The 23,929-nt window shown below is 36.9% G+C and overlaps 1 protein-coding gene across 1 annotated transcript in view; it reads right to left on the bottom strand.

Annotated features, from left to right (window-relative positions):
- Positions 1-17,106: 17,106 nt before the first annotated feature.
- Positions 17,107-23,929, bottom strand: part of MMP16 (matrix metallopeptidase 16) — a 159,595-nt gene continuing 152,772 nt past the window's right edge. Inside the window, exons 9-10 of the mRNA XM_075141528.1 lie at positions 22,246-22,361; positions 17,107-17,746 (exon numbers count right to left, since the gene is read on the bottom strand). Coding sequence (XP_074997629.1) covers positions 17,412-17,746; positions 22,246-22,361 — 451 coding nt within the window. The 3' untranslated portion in view covers positions 17,107-17,411. The remainder of the gene's footprint in view (positions 17,747-22,245; positions 22,362-23,929) is intronic.

Genomic DNA, 23,929 nt, shown 5'->3' with positions numbered 1-23,929 from the left:
CTTGAGCTCAGGGGGCTTTGGAGTCCAGAAGTCTCCACACCCAGGGACAATGCTTAAATGAGTTACCCATCTCCAAACCTGCAATTTAACCAGTTCATCAACTGATGATAACCCAGAGCTCCAGAAACACCTAGCTCTTCCACTGGCTGGTGGCTAAGACTAGAGGCAGAGTCGCACTGTCTTCCTCCTTCAGTGCTTCTTAATAGTAAGTTTAAGTGTCACCCTGCTCAACAGGTTGACTATTATGAATCATATTTTTGGTGCTCAGGCTATGGAGAGCTTAGACACACAATTCTGTATTGGCAATTCTACTCATTTCAATACAGAGTATTACAACAGCTGCCAGTGGTCATTATATGATTCGCCAAGGGTCAAAAAAGTAATCTGACTGTGCTGGGAAGTTAAATCTTATTCCAGTTAGGCTAGAGTTGCTTTCACCTAGGTATCTTTCTCACTCCAGCCACAAGAGTACAAAAGCAGCTGCAAAACCACTTTACGGTCTACGCAGATGGAAGGAATCAACCTTAGAGGAACTCCTGAGGTTGCTGGGCTGCAGACTGGGACTAACTGCTGTAATAATACATGTAAAAAGTATAAAGGGGAAGAGACATGGGGGAATAAGATTATCAATGCTAAAATAATTACTTTTATATATAAAAAAGAAAGGTCTGCATGAACCATACAGCTTCTGAGATAAACAGGCACGTATGATTGTGCCAGTGTAATTTGGAGACAGGTGGGAGAGGTGAAGAGAGAGTTTTTGTCCCTTGAGGAACTGTCCCTGCAGCCCACATCAACAGAGGCATATGTACTGTGCAACGTCGTGTAGCCTGACCCATCAAAGGAATAAATTAATCTTCAGAACTTTCAATTTCTTGTCTCTCTGGACCACTTAAGTTCAATTCTTTTAATTAACATTTAAATGAGATTACAATTCCCTATTTGCGTTTTCAAAGGTCATTAGGACTTTACGGCATTAGGTGATGTCCCTTTCATATCAAAGGATTTGAGAAATATTCTCACATCCAGGCATTTATATCTGGATTTATTTTCTGTTTCCTCTTTAACTACTGATTGTACCTGGGCTTAGTAAGTAACACAGCCAGAAAAATATGCATGGCCCAGATTTCCCCAAAAGTTAGGTAAATAAAAAATTCATTGTCAAAATTTCTATATTGTATAAAGCAAAGCTCAAAACTACTTTTTCTAAACACTCTGGTCTTTACTGCCTTTCTCATTTCTCACAAAATGTTTATCTTTCCCCCATTTCCATCTTTTTATTACATTAGTAAAATTCTGTGTGTCCTCATTTGCCTGTTCCCTCATTGTCTGAGAGACCTGAGTATACACAGTATAGTAACATTTCTCAGCAAGATATAAGCTTTTGCTACATGGTATAAGCCAGCATATAAGCAAAGTGCTGTACAAATAGCTGCGCCTGTAAAGGGTGTAGGTGGCATTCAGCATTACAGTCAGAGGGCACTCAGCACACTTGCAAGGCCTTTTTTTGCTCTCACTTATGTCCTGTGCTGCTAACTGATATCCATATGAGATAGCTCAATGAATGTGTTTTCTCTATGCTGTTTGTAACATGCAAAGGCTCTGCTGCACGCATGAATGTCAACAGTGAATCAGTGGAGGCACCTTCCTCACAGATGATAGGAGCAACTTAATTATACCTGAATTTTAGTTGACTCAAACAAAAGAAATCAGGAAGTGGTACACCTGGAACCAGTGTATCTCTGCCTGACACTTGTAAATGGGAGACTCTGGTTTGGTTGTTGCCTGGGCAGTGTCCAGTGATAATACACAACTGTAGTACAGACGGGTGTGCAAGCACATATCAGATATTTAAACACAGAGAAACATGTGTTTAAAGGAGCTTCCTTTCCATTTTCCTTTCTTTTTTCTCTTTGTACTGTGATTTCTGACAGTCGCGAGATACCTCATTTCTTTTAATTGTGTGGGATCTCTCTCTGTTTTCCCAGCATCTTTTTCTATGGTCTGCATCTTTGTTCTCCTGTCTGAGGGGTGAAAGGGATACAACTCAGTTAACTTACATGTCTTATCAAGAGAAAGAGTCTTAAACTAACTCCCAAATTTAGCTGTCTGTTCAATGGAGAGAGGAACCAACTTCTGAAGGCCACCAGCTAGGGTACAAATATATTATAGTCAGGTAGAGCCCTAATGCAGTTAGTTTAGGCATAGGTTAGGAGCTAAAAGTTGGCAATTATGCCCTATGCCACACTTTTAAGGGGCATTTAAGTTCCCGCATCCCAAACTCATTTTCTGATAGGCTAGCCTGACCTTTGAGAAGATCTAACTTTTCTTTACCTCTGAGTTTGTTACAGTTCTGAGTCTAAACAGTGCCGGAGTGATTCCTGGAATAACTGCCTCCCAAAAGAAAACACAGGTTTTAACTCTAAAAGGCCTAGCTAGTGCACTCCAAAAGAAAATCTTAATGCACACGCAGTGTGGACTGTCAGGGAAACAGGAGCTGGAAGAGATTTGGGAATGAAGTTATTTGACACTGTGACAGTATTCAAATACTCCGTATCTTCCTCGTAAAACTAGTCCTTCACAGATAATTGAGTACTTCCTTACAAAAGAACAACATGAATAGAAAAACCCTTCAGGATCTTTTCAATCTGAATCTATTACTTTAATCAATGTGTGAGCAAAGCCACGCAGTGGGAAGCTGGCCAGCGTGACAGAGTAACAACTTCCCGGTGTAGAGACAGAGGGAGTGCAGCCATACTTTTCATTTGTCATTGTGAGAATGTTTGACTGATGCTGAAAATCAAAGCAAAAATTATCTATGAACCACAACACAAAAGCACTGCACAATGAATCTCTTATCTAGCAATTAGACAGCAAGTGAGCAAGTCATGGGTAACAAGGATGCCTCTACATGTCACTTCAGGGGAACATTTTAAATAGAAGAATCCCAGAAAAGTGAAGAAAGATAATCAATACGGTGATTAATGACAGTAATTTCACACAAACATCTGGGAAATTAAGCATGCTCTTTACCAGTTGTTTCTTGCAGTGACTTGTGAAGGGATGAATGAGTTGCAAACCAAACTACACATCAATATATTGAACAGTGTGGTAGCAACGATACTTATTTCAGCTTGGAAAGTTTCCAGAAATTAAATACTAATATAAAACCATCTTTGAAAAATATTAGGTTTTCAAATACTTTTTTTTTGTTGTTGTTTTCTTGGATGCTGCTTTACTGTTACAGCTTACCCACTCTAGTTCTCCTGAATTATAACTTCAATATTTCAGATTAAAAAAAAAAAAAAAAACTTCATGGGAAAAGAGGCACTTAAGTGAAAATGTCTATATGTGGCATTTAATGTGACACACTGAAATAAGAGAATACGTTTTTGTTAAGTCTTGGAAAAGCTCTTTTACATTCTGAATGTTAGAATCATAGAATCATAGAATCATGGAATCATTAAGGTTGGAAAAGACCTCTAAGATCATCCAGTCCAACCATCAACCCAACACCACCATACCCACTACACCATGTCCCTAAGCACCTCATCTACACATCTTCTAAATACTTCCAGGGATGGTGACTCCACCACTTCCCTGGGCAGCCTGTTCCAAGGCCTGAACACTCTTTCAGTAAAGAAATTTCTCCTAATGTCCAATCTAAACCTCCCTTGGCACAACTTGAGGCCATTTCCTCTCGTCCTATCGTTAGTTACTTGGGAGAAGAGACCAACACCCACCTCACTACAACCTCCTTCCAGGTAGTTGTAGAACGCGATGAGGTCTCCCCTCAGCCTCCTCTTCTCCAGGCTAAACAGTCCCAGTTCCCTCAGCTGCTCCTCATAAGACTTGTGCTCCAGGCCCTTCACCAGCTTTGTTGCCCTCCTCTGGACACGCTCCAGCACCTCCATGTCCTTCTTGTAGTGAGGGGCCCAAAACTGAACACAGTATTCGAGGTGCGGCCTCACCAGTGCAGAGTACAGGGGCACGATCACCTCCCTACTCCTGCTGGCCACACTATTCCTAATACAGGCCAGGATGCCATTGGCCTTCTTGGCCACCTGGGCACACTGCCAGCTCATGTTCAGCCGGCTGCCAACCAGCACCCCCAGGTCCTTTTCTTCTGGGCAGCTTTCCAGCCACTCTTCCCCAAGCCTGTAGCATTGCATGGGGTTGTTGTGGCCGAAGTGCAGGACCTGGCACTTGGCCTTGTTGAATCTCATACAGTTGGCCTCGGCCCATCGATCCAGCCTGTCCAGGTCCCTCTGCAGAGCCTTCCTACCCTCGAGCAGATCAACACTCCTGCCCAACTTGGTGTCGTCTGCAAACTTACTGAGGGAGCACTCGATCCCCTCATCCAGATCATTGATAAAGATATTGAACAAGACCAGCCCCAACACTGAGCCCTGGGGAACACCGCTAGTGACCGGCCCCCAACTGGATTTAACTCTGTTCACCACAACTCTCTGGGCCCGGCCGTCCAGCCAGTTTTTTAGCCAGCGAAAAGTGCACCTGTCTAAGCCATGAGCCGCCAGCTTCTCTAGGAGAATGCTGTTTGTGCAGAGGATCCTAATACACCTCCTTTTGGGCTGAAAGTGACTCAGGTGAACATTGGTTAGGCATTGATCAGGGTCTAGCTTTTTGTACTAGTGAAGCCCACTTCAAATGTGCACCTAAACTTTGCATGTCTTATAGCAAAACCCTCTTTACCAATACAGACTCATTTTTACCACCAGCAGCAGAGCATTTCCAATATATTTGGAGAAAAGACAGTTTGACTCGTGTAAGCTTTAGGACTGAATAATGTTCATTAAAGTGCTTTCCTCACAATTCATGGTAAGCACCTAGAGTTTTCCCAGTTAGCTTAGTAGGTAATCTATAAAATACTCATTTCTTTTATCCTTAGCTTCTTTTGAGTGGAAAATGAACATGTTCCATGCTATTGTATGCTGTGTAGAACTGAAGAAAATAATATATAATATATTCCTAAGTATTAATTCCATTGACAACTATTGATGTCCAGATGTTTAGTTGATTTTGTTCACTGTAATAATTCAAATAAGCAGCATGAAAGTGGTTAGCAAGCAGTGATTAAGAATATTTATTATTCATAGAAAGTTTTGTCTAATTTGTTAACCTAGTATTGATTGTGTTTCTAGGTTGGAAAGATTTTTAGAGGAGAATAATTCCTGGAAGCTAAATCCTTAATTTGGGCCCCAACATTAAAACAAAATCTAATTATCTGCCACATAATTATGTTAAAATAGGTCTGAAAAAGATTAAGCTATGGCGCCAAATTTCTCATATATCAACTGTGATTGCTAGATGTTTACTACTAAGTTTTCTGCCTGTAGCAGCATCTTCACCTATAAAGGAAATGGTATTAAGAAGACATAGATCAATTTGGAAGTTGTTTTAATTCATGTCTTTCAGAAACAGCACACTTCCATGAACTTAAGATACTAAGATATTTAGGACACTCCCTAAACCCTTCCATTCAGAACTGGTGTTTTTCCTGTCAGTCGCCTGCAGACAAGGCCCAGCCATGGGCCTTTTCCTCTCTTGTGTGTGAGAAGTACAACCAGCGACTTCTGTAGCATCTGATTTATTCAGTTCTCTTCCTTTCTTCCTTTACTCAGCTAAAAAATGCGACTTCCTTTTTTTCTTCTTTTTTTTTTAATGATGAGCTCCTTGTGAGTTTTAGCAAGTCTCTGATTTAGAATGGAAAAGAGTAAGGTTTCAGGTAGCTTAGGTATGTAATGAGTTTGGCCTCGGGTCTTGGATCAGCTTACAAGCACTGCCACCTTTCTTGCTAGGACCCTGAAACAATAATATCTTTCAGTTTATCTCCAAATAGATTGGACTTGTTCCTGGTTTCCTGCACCCACACATATACATGGGTGTAGGAAAATTTTAATCTTCTATAGCCTAAGAAGAATTACACGTTTGTTGACATGGGACAAACACAGATCTTTGCAAAGCTCAGCTGCATGGCCAAAGTTTTAGAAAACTCTCTTTTGCATCTTAGGCCTGTGGTCTTCTATTGTGATTCGATTTCAAGAAAACTATATATTTTTTTTGTTTTTATACTTCAGCTATTTTCTAATCTGAATCATTAGACTCACCTCTTCTTTACACTATACTTTTCATGGTTTTTCTTACACACAAGAAAGGAGCAAATTCAGCCACCTGTTTGTCATTTTTGTAGTGGCTGTGACAGCAATCTCTAATGAGTGGCCCTTCAGACACTACAGAAGTAGGTTCACTGTCACATACTCCACCTCTTTTCCATACAAATTAGTTTTTCCTACTCTATTTGGATTAGGAAAATTAACTAATGTTTATTTCACCCTGCTCATAGCCAGATATATCCATAATATCTCTATACACTGGATAGGCATTCCTCTTCTGGGGTAAAGTTGACTGTAATGTTATACAGTAGCTAAAGAGCAGCAGCTATAAATCTTACAGTAATATATACCAATTAAACCGCAATTCCTTTATGAAACTTTTTTTCTGTTCTCTTATTTATTGACAGATTTTTTTTAATTACAACACAATGAAATGATGGTAAGTACATAAGATGCATTAGTATAAAAAGCCATTTTAACCCTTCCCTTGGTTAAGACACTTACAGCAGACAAGAACTGCCCCACCCCAATTCCCCCCTTCTGAAATGAAAACAAAAAATAAATATAAATTAATAAATATAAAACAAATCACTGCACAGCCCTTAACTCTTTGATTGCCATGGCAAGAACCATAATGATGATTCTAGCATGTGACTTTCTGTGGTTAAAGGTTGCCGCAGCAGTCAAAGGGTTATAGCATTGTAAACATAAGTATTTTGTTGAAAATGTTCAGTCATGTTAATGTTCTACAGCAATGAGATTATTATCATGACCCCTTGACCTTTAATGACACAACATTATAAGGAGTTAAAGAGATAATAGCTTGGTGAGCTGTTACATAGATTAATTAACCCATTTTGTTTAACAATACACTATGAGGTCTTCATTTACTAATAAAAGACAACTTGTGTATAATAAAACACTGTTCAATGCATTGATCAATAAAAACAATGAAAATAATCAGTCTAAGCACCACAAAATTTTGCCTGATTATATCTGACAGTCATCATACACTTTAGCACCATTTAGTCAGCCTTGCATTTGCACACAAACAAGCTTTGTGTTTGTCAGTAGAAGCTACCTGAAGGAATAACATATGTCAGTTATAAAAAGGTTACTGTATAGAATGCTGTGTGAACCAATAAAATAAAATAATATAAAATAAAATAAAATAACAATAATAAAATGAAATTTAGTTGCAGAAAACAAGTAAATGCCCCAGTTATTTCATTACTAACACACATCCTAATGAGCCAAACATGGGCATGAAATGCATATGGGGCTATGCGAGAAAAGGGAATAAAATGCATGAAAGGTTGATTTAATCTTTCTCAGAGGTGGAGGATAAACAAGCAAATCAGTGTGGGAAGAGTCACAATTGTAGTAGCTTCTAGCTAACATATTGGAACCAGAAAAATTTCTGCTGGAATTTTGCAGGGAGGAAGGAATGGCAACAAGATGGAAAATGGAATCAGCTGGTAAAATAACACCCAACAAGCAAAACTAAGGAAGAAATCAGGTTCTGGTAGATACAAGAGTACAGCACTTGGAGAGAAAGCAAGGTGCATGTTATTCAGAAAGTAAGAAAAACAAGAATGTGTATGAAGCATGGAAAACAATGTACCCTTCTTGTACATATCCATATCAAACTCTGACTACACACTGACAAAACCAGCTGTACATGTTTTAACTGCTAACAACACGAATCACAGGACTGGCAAGGAGCAGACATCATCTCCCTCAAACAGCTTCTGATCATGTAGGAACACTTGTTACATACAATAAACCTACAGAAGTCAAACACCTGCATCTTTCTCTGCAAGCTGCGACTGAACCGTGCAATGAATCTGATTCCCAGACTACAGCAGTAGATGTCAGAGAGAACTCTTCATAAATATGTTTTTTATGATGCCTAAAAATTAGGATCAATCAGAAAACAATCCATAATAGCAAAGCATTCTGCCATGCAACAGTGTTAGCATATTATGCTACAGCAGTAATGTAATGGCAGTTGATGTATGTGTATGAACTAACTTGTGGTAGAGGAAGAAGTCAAGCCTTATAATTATTGTCTGAAAGTCCATGACACAGATTATAGGCATCAGAATGCAAAGGAAAAAGAAAGATTAAAGACGAGAACTGGAACCACTGGAAATAATACAAACATTTTTGAAATGCAGCTTTCTAGACTGTTCACCTCTCACAGATGGCATAAGCTATACATGCAAATGGTATGCAATGGCTGGCATCAAAAATGATAGGTCTCTGCTGTTACACCAGTGTACACATGACTAGGCAAGTAGCCACAAGATGCAAATAAGAAGTCCATAATGGTCATGGACATCATTTTCATAAAAGACTTAAAGGATGGCAGTGTCAATGGGTGGCAGAGACTTCAATAATCTGACGTAAGTAACTTGGAGCTCAGTGTTGGGAGACTGGACAGTGAACAAGATTTAGTGAAAGATATATATCAAGTTCCTCAAATGTTCATAGGATTTTTTGAGAAGGTCCTACCTCTTCACCATAGACACAAAAAGCTGCATTTCCTAGTGACAGAGTGTAAAAAGTTGTGTGTGATTAAATGAGATGGACAACAAAATTGTATTTTCTTCTTTTCTCTGTATAGTGAACAGATAATTTCTCACTTGTCTGCCAAGAGCATGTAACATTAAGTATTATTTTAATTAGTCAGGAAACATGTCAGGGCACAGTGAAAAAAAAGGGGTGGAGAGAAATCAGAAGTTTGATCATATTTATCAATTTACACAAAGAAATAGCAATAAATGATCCATCCAAATGCCATAAATGTATTGCTATTATATCAAACACTTCAGGACTGAAATATCATTGAGATAAAGATACATGGCTGTAATATAGACTAATAGAAGTTAAGGCTTCTTTGTCCTTCAATATTTCATCCAGTTGAGTTCTTCAAATGACAACTTTTTGGATCTAATTTCTGAAAAAAAATGTAAGAACATTTCACTGTGACAAGTTTTTGCAGATAGATTCAGACTGATGTTAGTTTGACTAAATCTCAAAAGATTTGTGATTGCAGCAGAAAAATAATGTGTTCTCTCTATATATTTGTAGTCAGATTTAGAGTAACTATACTGAGGAGCCTTTTGATTGACTGCTCTGTGGTGGGTTATGACATCAAATATAGAATTCAGTGGACTTTCTACAGCCTAACAGGTATCCTTGTTGTTGGAGACCAATAATATTTTCAAAGCTTTCACCAACTTCCTGAAAAGTTCTCTTCTCTTTTATTGTTGATTACATAGCAGTTACATGCAATTTTAGTGGTGTCAGTGGTCCTTGGCTCCTTCCCTTTCTGACAAACTGGTTTTGTACTCGCAATTATAAACCAAAATGTTCTCATTCCTTTTCTTATATTCTTCTGGAAATGAAAAATGGAAATGTGCTTATGCTGCTTTTTCTGTGTCTGTCTGCAGTCTTTGACCAAAAGACTTAGCTGGCTTTCCAGTGGATCCTAGAAGTTGTGGAAAGTAAGTTCATGACTGAATTAAGTTTCCTCTGAGAAAGATTTCAGTAGGGTGATCCTTTAAATCTCTATTTGTCATCACTGTGATCCAAGAGCTACCACCTTCAAAAGGAATGCCTATTGACAGCAGATGATGATCTGTGTATCTTGGATGACAAGAAGGCAGGATCATAATACTTGATCTATTCTATAAAATGGTTTCCAACCAGACACAGTAAGACAGTACTGTGCATGAATTGACAAGGGATGCCTGCATGGTTTTGGAAATACAGTAAAGATGGACGTTAGGCATATACTTAGTTGAAAAAGTTTTATCAAATGCATTACATAGAGTAAGAACTGGGAATAGATAATTTGCATCATTACACGTTCCTTCAATTCTGGATTCCTACTCAAGATTAAATTTTCTTGGCTATAACAATCTCAGGTATTTCTGTGAGCTGTGTGAGTATTGACAATGGCTATCCTGAAAGACTTTTTTTAATAGTTTCATCTTCCTCGTGATGCATGGCCAGAGTTCATAGCACTTTATCATATGAGGTAAAACACAACCATGCAAATACAAGCCACAGCTATGCCTTGCAGGTATGAATTGTGGTTGTCATGATCATTTAAAACAGCTCTGTATGTTGCTGATGATGTCTTCTGAATACATACCATCACATGTACCATTTTCTAACTTATATGACTCTACTTATATCCAAGCAGACAAAATACTTGGAGCTGACTTCAGCATGGTGCTCCTGTAAGATATGGAGATGATCAGTATGTGAGCACTGACAATTTTGTGGCAATAGCCAAGCATAGCGTACACAGTATGTGCATCTCTCGTTGTATTCGTTGTATGCCTAAATATGGGGCTGTGCATTTCAACTGGAATACATCAGTTGTACAATAGTACTTTTTGAGCTATATATAATATCATGTAATTGTGAACACTGACAAAGAGTATTATAAACCATCATTTTACATTACGGAAAAAAACACTTTCTTTTTCTTTGTAAAATGATAGTAAGGGAACCAAAATTTGTTCACACCTCAGTTAGCATTGATTGCCTGCTGACCTTAAGCACTCTCAGCTTCCACAAGGCAGATGATTTTATGTACAGTCACGTAAGTTATGAATATGTGTGTGGGCTGGGTTAAACTATGCCAACACATCAGGATGGAAATATGGATTAGAAACATTCTTTTCTGACTTAACACACTACGCTTTGCAAGTAGTGAACCCATATGGGCATGCACTGATTGGCAGAGTTACACTGTTCTGTTGCCGGTGGGTAAGTAATATAATAGTTCACTAAAAACTCTTCAAATTCTGTTGTCATATTGTTAAGGGTTAACCAGGTACTTTAGGAAAGTATTTTATCCCAGCCTTCTGATGATAATCCCACTTCCCAGAAAGCCAGTTCCCAGAATGATGGAAGGGCAAATGGATGATCCAGGACACATGCACAGAATGAAAGTCATTATTCCATGTGTTACTGCCAGATGGCAAGATGCAGAGAATGCTCAGTATATATTTTACTCCAACAGCAAAAAAAACCAAAAATGGACATGAAAGGCTATGAATTAAGATATGCCGATAGCTCACCAAGGAGATTAAGGTTGTAGTTATACAAAGGATGTGATGCAATTTCATAGGGTAGAAATTACTACAAACTAAACAGAAAACTTTGATTTATGTGGTGGCTATTATAATTATCATCTGTGGACAATGTCATTCTACAGAAGCAGAAGAAATTAAGCTGTGTGACTGGAAAGCTTCATGCTATCATAAATGGCTGGCATGTGTAATGATTACTGTTTTATAGTTTTACTGTGAGAGCAAGTAGCACTATGCTGCATGCACATCCAAGTGTAGAAAATTGTCTTTAGCATGCTAGTTTACAGTAGCATTTCTTCATTTATGTCTTCTCTGCCACTAAAATTTATTTAATCTATACTGCAGGCAGACTAGAGCAGTACTTAAGGCTATCTCCACAGGGCAAACATACTTTATGTACACCTCTCACAGAATGTCATATCTCATAGACATAATGGGCAGCTACAACTGCAAATGTTAATCAACTGACTATAATTTGTAGCTGATATGCTAAAGCTTATGTATACTGGGAAACAAGACCTATTTATGATGCATGTGTTTAATGCTGTCTACATGCTTCTTTGAAATACATTTTGATTTTAGGAACAGATGTTTGCTGTGGTCACATACTGATGATCCTTCAAAATATGATCTCCTGATTATCACTGGGCTTTCCTAGTTACACACATACATCAAATAATGCCACATCATACAGAATCTATGCTGCCTAACATTAGATGTTACCATAGATCAAGCATCAAATGGAGCCAGTCTGCAACAAGTGATGGTATGCTTTTGATGCCTACCAGACATTTTCAGCATCAATGGCACTGATGACAATGTATTTCTCTATCAGCCTCTGATATCTTGGATGGCAAGTCACAAGAATGGGTTAGACAGATTTGACTCACATATTACATTTTTCATGAGACCAGTGGCAGACAATTCATTGATTCACATGCATAATTTTATGAGTATATGGTTCACTTACACCTGATTTTGTAACTGACATATGTTTAAATGGTCTTATCTTATGTGAACCACTCTGCCTGCAGTCTGTGTACCGTGAGCTAAGGAAGTACACCTAGCGTTACAGTGCTGGTGTATCAGTCATGGCTATACCATTGTATTCAATAACGGGTTATCTGTTCCTCAGCTCCCACACAATATTATTTGATTTACAGCATAGCTGAACACCTAAGTGGCTAGTGACATTTGTTCCCTCTTGATAATAATGATTTGCCTTATGGCTCATAGGGCTGAAGTCATCTATTTACGCTTCTGGAAACAGAGCTGTCCAAAGACAGTCTTGAAAACAACAAAAGGTGACAGGGAACTATTGTTCTGTAATGGCTGCTTCGCATCTCCTACTGCCACAGTACTCTGCTTCCTCCACCTCTGCAATTGGTGATAAAACTTAGGCCATGTTGTGAGAAGATACAGAAGCCAGAACAGAGCAAGCCCCTGCAGTCATATCCTTGCTTCTCAGCCCGGTCATCTTGTGCTATCTTCAGTTTAGGCTGCTAATGGTGTAGTACGTTGCATTTCTACTTTCTTAAAAATGCAGTGCCTGGAACATTCACTGTTCAGTTTGCTATGTGTCTTTTTTAGTTTGCCCTAGTGATGGTTCAAATGCCAAAAACTAGAATAGGAATGTAATGCTTCCATTGCTTATAGGCAGACCTACTTTCTATTCTACACACTTTTCTCTAACCAACAAGCTAGAATTTGAGTCTATATAATTTGGTACCAAAAGCTACATTTAACTGACATTAAGATTGTGAAGTAAGACCCCCCAAAAATTTGAAAATTCAAAAATTAAACCTTACACTCTGTTCTTAACCCACAGTGCTAATGGCACAGGAGTCTTGACCAAACAACTGAGCAGGTGAAGTACACTTCTAAGAAAAAGTGTAAGTCTGCACCTTACGTTTGAATCCATTAGCTTCTGTTATTTTCATTCACAAAATTAGCCTTTAAAAAATCTTTTTTCTTTAATTATCCCCTCCCTTTGCCCCCCTTGGAAAGAGGAAAAAGAACAAAAGTTCGTAGGAAGATATAAAATATGTATTACATTTATTCAGGAGACTTGAAATGGGCTCCTTTGGAGCCATTTGAGTTTCTCCATCCCAGCCTACCCAGTAAATATACGGTTACATAGCTTTTTAAATGTATTTTTTGATAACAATTAATTTGTGTCTACAGTCAATAACCTTTTCCTAGGTTTATACATTAAAAAGCCAGAGGAAACACTGCCATCATCTACTCTGGCCTCCTGCATCATTCAGACCATAGAACTCTGAAGATACATGACCCTGTATAGTCAGCTTGATAGACTGTAACTGATTAACACAATGCATATTCAGTTTTGTATTGTTCCACAGTACAGATCATGACAATAGGAATATGGAAATGTTTATTAAAAACTTTATGAAAAAAGATACGGCACATGAGCAGGAACCCATATTGTAGAACTGAAAATATTTTCAATTTGTTTCTTCTTAATTCTTATAATTATAGGCCCTGGTAGAAAAACAACTGTTCAAAAAATAACGTTGTCTTTGAACTTTTACTCGTTTGAGTTCAAAACTAGATCAGGCAATATCACTAATTTACTCTGAACTTCTATAATTTGAAACTAACCAGTATGTATTTGGGAATTACAATGAACACAGTTGCTCCTACATCTTTTACTTAAAGCAAACCTTTATGACTGTGTTATATGTTATAACCTACTGAAAATAGGAGTATGTAATAGAAATGCCGACACAATCTTGCTCTGCATGACATAAACTTGCCAATATAGTATTTTTTCTCCCTCTGTATATAATATATATGCACTTTTAAGTAAAAGAAAATAGATTAAACAATCAACTTATCATGTGTTCATGTATCTATCAGGTACCATATACCAAGCACTAGACTTATCACACTTACCTTCCTGCATAATTAAAGTTAAATTCTCCAAATACAAACATTTTCATTACCTTATCAAAGAACAACAGTCAACATGCTCAGCACTTCATTACTGTCAGGGAAACAGTTGCACAAAAAGTTAAAGCTGCCATGAAAGATATTTCAAAATTGAAGTGAAATTTTCACGTGAATAAAAAAACAAATGAGATGCTGTTCTGACTTAAAGATATTATAAAATAAATTCTCCTATTGTAGAGGAAAACCAAATGCAGAATAAGTAGTGCTGTTAGTATTTTCCACCAACTATCCAAGGGACAAAATAGGAACAGCAACATGAAACATTTTGTTCTGTCTGTAGCAGAACATAAGTTATAGTAGTTTGTTGACAATAAAAATCTCTCCATGGATTAAAATATGCGTGTATGTGTATGTGTGTGTTTGTATGCATTTATAAGCATACAAACACACACACACATTTTAATATATATGACAAACAGGCATAGAAGTCCAAATTCACCAAGTGAGCTGATGTGCAGTAAATATCCTATGTTACTTAACTGTCAATTAATCTATATTTTCAGCAACAGCCGAAGTGGATTTACTAAATAATGCTATGGGCTGATACTGGTGCAATTCTAACCTACAGAATGCAGTACCTTTACAAAACATCTCCAAAACGTCATCTGCATTGCATATTTGTTGTAAAACTATATCTTTTTCTAATCTTCATTTTTGTTAGCCGTACATATGTATATCTGTTTATGCTCTAAGAAATAAGTTTGCAATGCTTTATAGCATGCCACATATGTTTGTAAAACAAGTTCTCAAAACAATATAAAATCATGTAATTGAACAAAAAGGCATACTATTTTTCATGCTATGCTCAATATAAATATAAATTCAAGGCAGTCAAGCTATCCATTACCAAAATAATAATAACCATAATATATATGTATATATACCTACACTCTCTAAAAAGTGATCCAGTTATGTGGATTAAGAAACCAGTAAGAAATTGGTTGAATGTAGTATAAAAGTCTCATTTTATGTAAAAGCCAATACTGGCCATTTCAAGTATTTTAATACTTTCCTATAACCTTGTCATTAATAACTAACTATTTGTAGAAATGATAATTTTATACCGAAAATTGTATTCAAGTTAAATAAAAATTAACTTCTACCGTAGTTCATTTTTAGAGTGTGCATGTATACATAGCAAAATACCCTTCTACAGATCTATCATAAATATTTTAGTTTATGTCAGTTCTTTTCTATGAAAACACAACGTTTTTTTCTCAAATTTTGGATAATGTATATCAGGCCTTTTAAGAAATAAAATTTGTCTTAGTTCATTTGCAACACCAGATTCCCTTCAGTTTGTGCCAGTTTGCAAGTTAAAGGTCAAAGATCAAAGACACAGGACAGTACACTTTAAGGAAATTCAGACAGTGAAGCTGTTCACAAAAGACAATGTTTAACTTGGTAATGACAGTCAACAGGTCAATAATCAAGTTCAAGGCAAGCTGTTCATTGTTGCAAAAGCTACTCCCCTCAAATCCTGGCTTTCATAAAAAACCAAGTGTCTGACTTTTGGGGTGCATCATTCTGACCATCTTTAATAAGTTCACAGCCCAGTGACTGTAAAGCCTATCACTGCAAGAAGCAGCTCCTAAAATCAATAAAGAGGTCTGTCAGTTGCTGACTTTTCTCTAGGAAAAAAATATTGATACAAACCTGCTCTGCAGGTCACATGAATATGACAATACTGTTGTTAGCACAAATTACATAGAATGACAAAATGCTTTGGTGGTCCCTTGGCTCTATCAGTGATATCATGTGTGACTGAAGGCCAGAAATTTGACTAACCCTTTGAGAACTACGGTGAACATGCAAAGGGTAACACACCAGAGGATACTCATGCAGTATCAGAGTCATCGTTTTAGCTTTCCTTTGAAACTGTAAATCTACCTCTGCAGAGGCAAATTGAATTATCATGCAACATAGTTTAAAAGATAAATTCAAGATGCTTAAGATAAAAGGCTAAGCTATAAAACTGTCACCAGTTCAGAAAAATTCTTGGTAAGTAGTAGAATTTATTAAAATAGGTTTGGTTCCTTTAACCGGAAAGTAGCTGGTAAATATATTTTGTTTTCTATTTATGTTACAAATGCTTTTCTATCAATAATGCAAATAATTAAAAACACTCACTTGCAGTCACAGGAAATCTGTTTTGAAAAACTGATTTTCTTTTAAAACCTGTATTACCCAAACACAATCCTATAATTTGACAACCAAGATTAACATCCATCAGACTCTGAAAACAGATGCAATAGTTCTCAAAGGGTTACACCACCAATGTAATACCGGCGTCACGTTTCTCTATAGCATGACTGTTGCTTTAATTCATTGAAATCCACTTCAGAGACACACTGCTTTTTACCATGCTTTGGAATGAATGCTCCTGACAGACCTATGAAAGGCCTGGGGCAATTGGCTTGGTACAGCTTGGGAAAGATTATGCAGGAAAACCAACCAAAAATCAAACAAACCAATAAAAAGGTTCTGCTTGAATATAGTAATGAATATAAATGAGTTTAAAACATTGAGGACGTAGCCCAGAGCAGCTGTAAAAAACACAAAATGAATGTATTATTAAGGCTGTTACTATATTGCAGATATTTTGGCCCCTTGTTTGTTGGAAAATGGCTGTCCGAACAGTCTGAAGTCCTGCGTGTCATCCGAGTCTCCCACCTGACAAAACTGGAAGTAGGAGTATAGGACTTTTTCCGTAGCAGACAAAAAGCAATCCTCTTTGGAGACAAAGCTGTTTTGGGTCTTCTCACTTTCCTGAAAGTTCTGTTGTGGGTTGTGTTTTTCTAAAAATATTTACTTTCAGCAAAAAATTTTTCAAAGGGGAACAGGCCTTAAGGGAAAAATGTAGAAATATTGGATTTTTTTTTTTTCCTCTTCGTTAGTTAATCTTGATAGTTTATAGGGCATTGAGCGTGCAGAGGAAAGGCCTAGAATCGAATGACAAAGAAAGACAAAGGACTGAAGAAACAGCAGATACTGTGTATCATGGAAGCTTCCCAGCTGAACGAATCACCACTCATGCGCAGGGCAGGCAACCTCCTGGGTTTTAAAGATCAGCTTTGTTTCAGACTGACAGGTGCCTGCTCCTAGCTAGGAAACTGCATAACAGCTCTTGTGTTGAATCTCAAGTTACCACAAATTCCTGGGAGGGAAAGAAAAAAACCAAAACCCTACATCACACCCACTCTTGCATAGAGCGTTTGCAGTACAGTATGTGGCGGGGTGTTCCTTTCCTTTTGAACTGGAACACAGTGTAAACCAAGACAAGGAGGCACAAGGCCAGGATGCAGGGAATGACGATGGCTATGGCTTTCACAGTGCTGGCTGTGTTGTCCAGTTTGATGACAATGTCAACGTCATCTTGAGGGCTGTGTCGGTCTTTATCTCGATCTGTTGGTCCATCACAACCCATAAAATCCTTGAGGATGGATCTGGGATAGCCAGGTTCCACCCTGAGCATCTGGTTATTGAATTTCCAGTACTCTTTTCCTTTGTAGAAATATGTGAAACCTGAGGAAGAAAATTGCAATTATTCGTGGTCATATCGGATCAAATCATGTCATCAACACACCATGACCAAAACTACTGGCATCTAATTATTTTGTAATTAAAAAATTAAAAAGGTGTAAGGAATAGACCTCAGTTATAGGTCTTTCAAATCTTCTTTACAAATTCTGTTTCTTTACTCTCTCTAGAAAATCTAACATCGGGGTGTTTTTTTTAATTCAATAAACTGGGATTTTATTTTCTTCCATTACTACAAAAAAATAAAGGAATTCCAGAGAATTCTTTGACAGACCAGGGTTCAGCTGATTTGTTCATTCACTGAAAACCCAACCAGAGTTGGAATCCTCTGGGCCAGGACTTTAAGGCATCACAACGTCTTCAAGATGGGAAGTATACTGAAACAAATTGCAATGCTATGCTAGCCAGAAATGAGAACTGACCCTCTTTAATGTCACATAGCCTACTGCTGTATTTCAAAAGAAGGAAACTGGATGAAATAACAGCAGCTTTGCCAAGAGAAAACAGGTGTAACCAGATTTAAGTTTTCTGCAAAGAGCTGGTATTTGATCATTCAGGTGCAATCCAATATTATTACTAAACATGCCTAAATGGACAAAAGAAAAACTTGACTCCTTGCCAAAAATCTACATTACTTTATTATCCCAGCTGAAAAATGGCATTGATCTAGTAAGAAACTAACCTTCAGGATGGGTGAACTTCCTCCTACTGTTTAGGAACCAAATGCCAACAGCTGGATTTTTCCTTATCTTTGTTTTATAGACCACAGCTTATTTCCTGCAGTACTAAAGGCCACTAAGAATACTAAGACAGATTGGGCACTAGTTGTCATTTTAACAATGCTTCCTGAAAAGATTGGTAACTGGTTATCTGGAGATAATATTAGTAATCACCTATTCAAACAGCAATTAGTTTCTTTCAATTCCAAAAAAAATTACTTGATACTATATTTTGCAGTTGAAACTGTAAAAAATCTTCATCATCTACTGCCAGTTTTCAGAATATTTAGAATATTTTAACATCCTTCTACATTAGCTATTTATGTAATTTTAATGGTCTTCCTAGCCACTGAAAAGGTACTATTTTCCTTTCCTTAATCCCTTGCAGTTTTATTATCTGAGAATATGTTAGTGTATCTGTAGAAAGGTATAATACTGGTTAAAAAGAAAAAAGAAAAGAAAAGCACTGAGCTATATCAAAACAGTAGTTAGGAGGTTTGTTCACAAAATGCCTTGTATTCTGATTGGAACAAAACAAAAAAGAGGACTGTAATTCTTTAAATATAATGAAGTTTTAAAATTTTAGCATATATAAAGTTCCTTAAAGCAATCTGTAGTTTAAATGAAAAATATTATCAAATGCAAAATTTCAGTATTTTGAGCCACAGGTTACCTTATATTTGCATTTTATACAACCACATGTATGTAAGAAAGCACTGTATATACTGGCCCTGGATAAATATTTCAAGTGTGGAAATTTGATATATTATCTCTATCAATATTCTAATACATATATAGAGACCATATACAGACATGACATCTCTAAATCTAGTATTACATATATACAGGATACATATATGTGTACATCAGGGGTACACATAAATCAGAATACTGACATTAGTTAGTATGAATTGTTATTATACATTAAAATATCAAATTAAAACTGTTAAAATCAAAGCAGCAAAGGAATCGCCAGCCTCTATAGATCCCATAAAAATTCTTCAGTCAGAGCATATTTTCCACTGGAAGACTCTGAAGGTAGTTTAAACTTTTCTGTCATTTTGCTGAGGCAGGAACCAGGATAACAGTCAGTAACAGCTGAAGGATGGAAGTTACCAGCAGAGAAGGGTAGTTCTAAGAGTCTGAGTAGTTTTACTGCTTCTCATGTCAGAACAAGTGATTTCACAGAACTGTTGAAAGTGATTTCATCTAACCTGCTTGACTTGTTGAGCCTGCTTTGGGAGCTGCTCCTTACAATTTTCTAGGTGCTAGTTGCTAAGAGTAGTGAGTGCAATGCCTGACGCAAACAGCATGGAAGGGCTTAACAGTCACTAACGTGTCAAATAGGAACTCAAATTAGGAGTGGTAGTAAGCACAAGGCAAAAAAAGCTCAATGGGCTAACAAAGTAGACTACCTTTTCTCTTTCTTGTCTCTAAAAATTGCCCCACCATCCACTTTAGAATTTCTAGTTGGGAGGTGAGATTTTCTATGCTCTCAAGGCAGAAAGAAAGATTTCTCCAATCTGGAAGACTTTGTGTGATCTCAGATTCCATGGAGCAACAGAAAGGAAATTTCTCCTTCACCTCCTTGTAAGAGTTTCTACCACAGCGTTAGAAACCAAATCACAATATGGGAAGTAGCAGGGAGAGTTTCAAAGATGTTACCTGAACCTTACCAAGCTTCTAGGACAATGAGACAGGATGCTGACTAGAGTAGGAAATTGTTTTTTCTCATCTTTCCCAAGCCTCTTACTGCAAGATGACCCAAAATTTTTGTGGACAGTGATCAGACTTATTGCAGGTGTTCATTTGCATGGTTTACACAATAGAAAGACAAGGGAAAGAAAAAAGTATTCTTTAAAACAAAATGGATAAACTGGAAGACATGCTTTCAGATGTTCCCTTATGAAGCTATACAGTAAAACTTCCTTGTCAACTCTGCTTCTGCTCAAAGAAAGGAAAACAGTTTCAGACAAAATGCTATCAACTTCTTTCCAACTAAGCCATGGTACTTCTTATTTGCATCTGCTTTTGTTTCTTTCTCTCCTCATACAAATAACAGTGGAGTTGTGAACTGTTTCTTAAGATGTCTATTTTCTTGATTTCAGGGAAAATGTCTTAGTGGTCTTCTTAGGAACTGTATGGTGTCATTTTTAGTCCCTCTTTCTGTCCTGGGGCCCTTTTAGGCTTTCTGAGAAGCCCTCTTTCCCTTCCTTTCCTTCACAATCTCACGTCATGTTTTACCACCCTCCTCATTCAAACAGTCAGACAGACTATCAAAGCCACTGGGGTAAAAAAGAGAAGTGGCTTTGATGTAACCGAGAGCCTTTCCTGCCTTAGGAATGAGTTCTCTGCCTCTGCAGTGCTTTCAAACCCACCGATCTGGGTGTTACTGTAAGATAATTTTCACTTTTAATAAGAGACACATGTACGTGAGCTCAGTACAGAAAACTTATTATGCGGAATGCAATCAAGGTAAGAAAAAACTCCATATATACATACATATATATATATGTTAAATTCCTTTTGGATGTAAATCTTCAAAAATATGCTTAAAAAGTAATGAAGGGAAGAAAGCAGAGGTTATAATACATTATGTTTGTCTGTGCATATATAATGTTTGTGCCCATTTCCACATACATACGTATTTATGAACAGTTAGTTATTGAGTGTGATCTATGCAGAATACCATCTTGACTGACCTATTTTCCAGTTAAAAACAAAACAAAACAAATAAAAACAACACAAAAAAAATCCAGTCTAGCCAAAAGGTCAGAATCCAGGAGGGTTTCTGCTTCTGGATAAAACAGAGACAAAGCAAGGAAGCAATTAAACATATTTCTGAAAAAAAACCCCAAACATTTCCATCGTAAATTGCTTAATCAAGTTAGAGGTTGAAGTAAGAGACTGAAATGGTTTATACAAGGAAAGAAATCTTTTTATCTGCTTATTAAAAGGAAATTAAAATAATATGCCAATATATACATGACTGTCTGTGAGGCAAACAGAATAAACTCAGAACCTACTAATAAATAAATCATAAATGCCATACAACAATTCTCCAACAATGACAAGTGACGACAAATGCATATTTTTATTCCCGTCAAAGGGATCTAAAGTCTGTGCAACTGAGGGCCAGCAGCCCCTGGGTAGCACTGAATTCTCATAAGATGGAGGAGATTTTGGCTGCTCTCATTCATTTGGAGGTGTGGCCAGCTGAGATTCTAGGTTCCTGTATGTGATGATGCATCTTGGTACAGGTAATAGCGCTTCATACTAACATCTTTGTGACCTGCATTTCTACATCATGGGCTTATGACATCTTTGATTTACATAGATTCCTAGGGATATTTCTGCTTATATAAAGACTCTGCTTCCCTTTTCTAGCTGTTCAGAATGAAAGTAATACCTTCTAAGCTGTTCAAACAGCCAACACCTTGACAATTCAAATAGAGATATATTGTTTTGAGAGGTACTATAATTCAGCAGAGAACAAAAATAATTAAGTGAATTAAGACACAAGAAAAAAAAGAATGGAAATTAAGATTTATGATACTAAATTTGAAATATTTTTCTCCATTGTGTTAAATGGTACATACAAACAAACAGCTATTTTCACAACAGCAAGTTCTATAGCAGAAAACATTCTGTTCATAAATCAAGAATTCCTTTGCTACTTAACCTGAATAGTCAATCACCCCTCTACTACTTTGTCTTACATAAAGGGTGTTAGTAAATCATTAAAACAGAAACGTGTTTGCATACCATTTTCTTTGTGGACAAAGGCTCCCTGAGGAGATTCTGGGATACCTTTCCAAATTGTGATTGGTTTGGGATAACCAGGGTCCATGGATCTCATTTCTTCACTGTACCTCCAGTACCTGAAATTTTTTTAAAGGACAAAAATAAAAGGAAAAAAGCATTTATAAGATAGCAGATTAATAACTACATTTTTTTTCCCTTCTAACATTTGCTACATTCGTTAGCCACAAATGAGAATACTTGACTTCTTTTCTTTGAACACACTACCTGATTACAAAGAAATCTATTTGCTGACTGGACAACAGTTTCATGTAAACAGAAAGAAGATAAAAGTTTTTTGCACTTTGACAACTAAATCAGCATGCATCTCACTTATAATTGCAGCAATTCTCATGCCTATGACTTCTGCACAGTGACACAGAAAGATGCAATATATGCAAAAACGATACATTAACATTTTAGATAATTTTAATCACAAAAATGACAGTAGATTCAGATTAAAATACTCCCAGGAACCTTATTTTAAGTCCTTATATGTATACATTACAGTAGCTTTTCATTATCATTAAATAGATACAGTGTAATACAAAATTCAACTTGCTTTTGTGCCATTTTGCCAACCAGCCCTTCTCCAATTTAAAAAGATTCAGCATGCAAATTCTAGGTAACCTGAGCATGTAAGAAGTATTTACACTTGTGATTTTGTTTACACTTACAGATAATTTTTTTGTCCTTATGCATCTGGCTAAATTGCTCTGCATATCTTACTATAAGCTGGTTCTAAGACTTAACATACTGTATCTCTACCATCTCTGTATATCTGATATAATAATTGGGTGGATCATTTCATATTTTGATTGGTTCCCCTAATTTAGAGCATACCAATTTAGAGCATAGTTTTCTTGGAGAAATTTTTTTTTTCAAAATCACTTTTATTCATGTGAAAAATTACATAAAAAGGCAGCCACTCAGGCTGGCATTTCAGGACACCAAGAGCCTGAGAATATATCACTTTCGTTGATAATCTGGTCACTGCTAAAAACGTGACCCTTTTTCTTATTTGGATTCATTTGACTTCAGCTTTTAGAGATCCTTGTTATGATCATTCCTGATACATTAAAGAGACCTTAAGTGGATGGTATTTTGTCCCTGTGAAGGTACTTATACACTCTACTAATTCACATCTTAATCTTTTTTAGAAACAAAGTGGTCTAAATTTCTCCCTGTGGGGCATTTCTCTGGCTTTAAACTTTCAATGACATTAAAAGGTGGCAGATTTCAAGTGGGTTAAGAGTTGGCAAGTTACGTTAAATAAAAATTGTATGTTTGTTTTCTTTCTTATGCATGACTTATTTTTATAGCCTGATTTCTTAATCTAGTCACATATGCATCAGTAACCAGGCAACAAAGCAACGCTCTTTATTTTGAAATGTAACATCTCTCAGAGTTTACATGGAGAAAGAACATTTAGTAGTAAACAAAGCTATGACATCAATACTATTGCAACAAGTTCTTGCTCATCTTTTGACTCTGTGTTTCTTCGTCCTTAGTTTGCATTTTCTCTTTTCACATTTGCCTGTTCTCTCTTTCTCTGTTTCTTTATTCTCACTCTTTGCTGAACTTAATATTCTATTTTCTAATCTCCATTTTTATCTGCATTCCCTATCAGCTATCTTACTTTTTTCTT

Source organism: Calonectris borealis, chromosome 2 (assembly GCF_964195595.1).
Source record: "Calonectris borealis chromosome 2, bCalBor7.hap1.2, whole genome shotgun sequence".
In the NCBI taxonomy this organism is placed as follows: Eukaryota; Metazoa; Chordata; class Aves; order Procellariiformes; family Procellariidae; genus Calonectris; species Calonectris borealis.
Note: the sequence above shows the minus strand (reverse complement) of the source record. Positions and strands in the feature narration are given on the sequence as shown.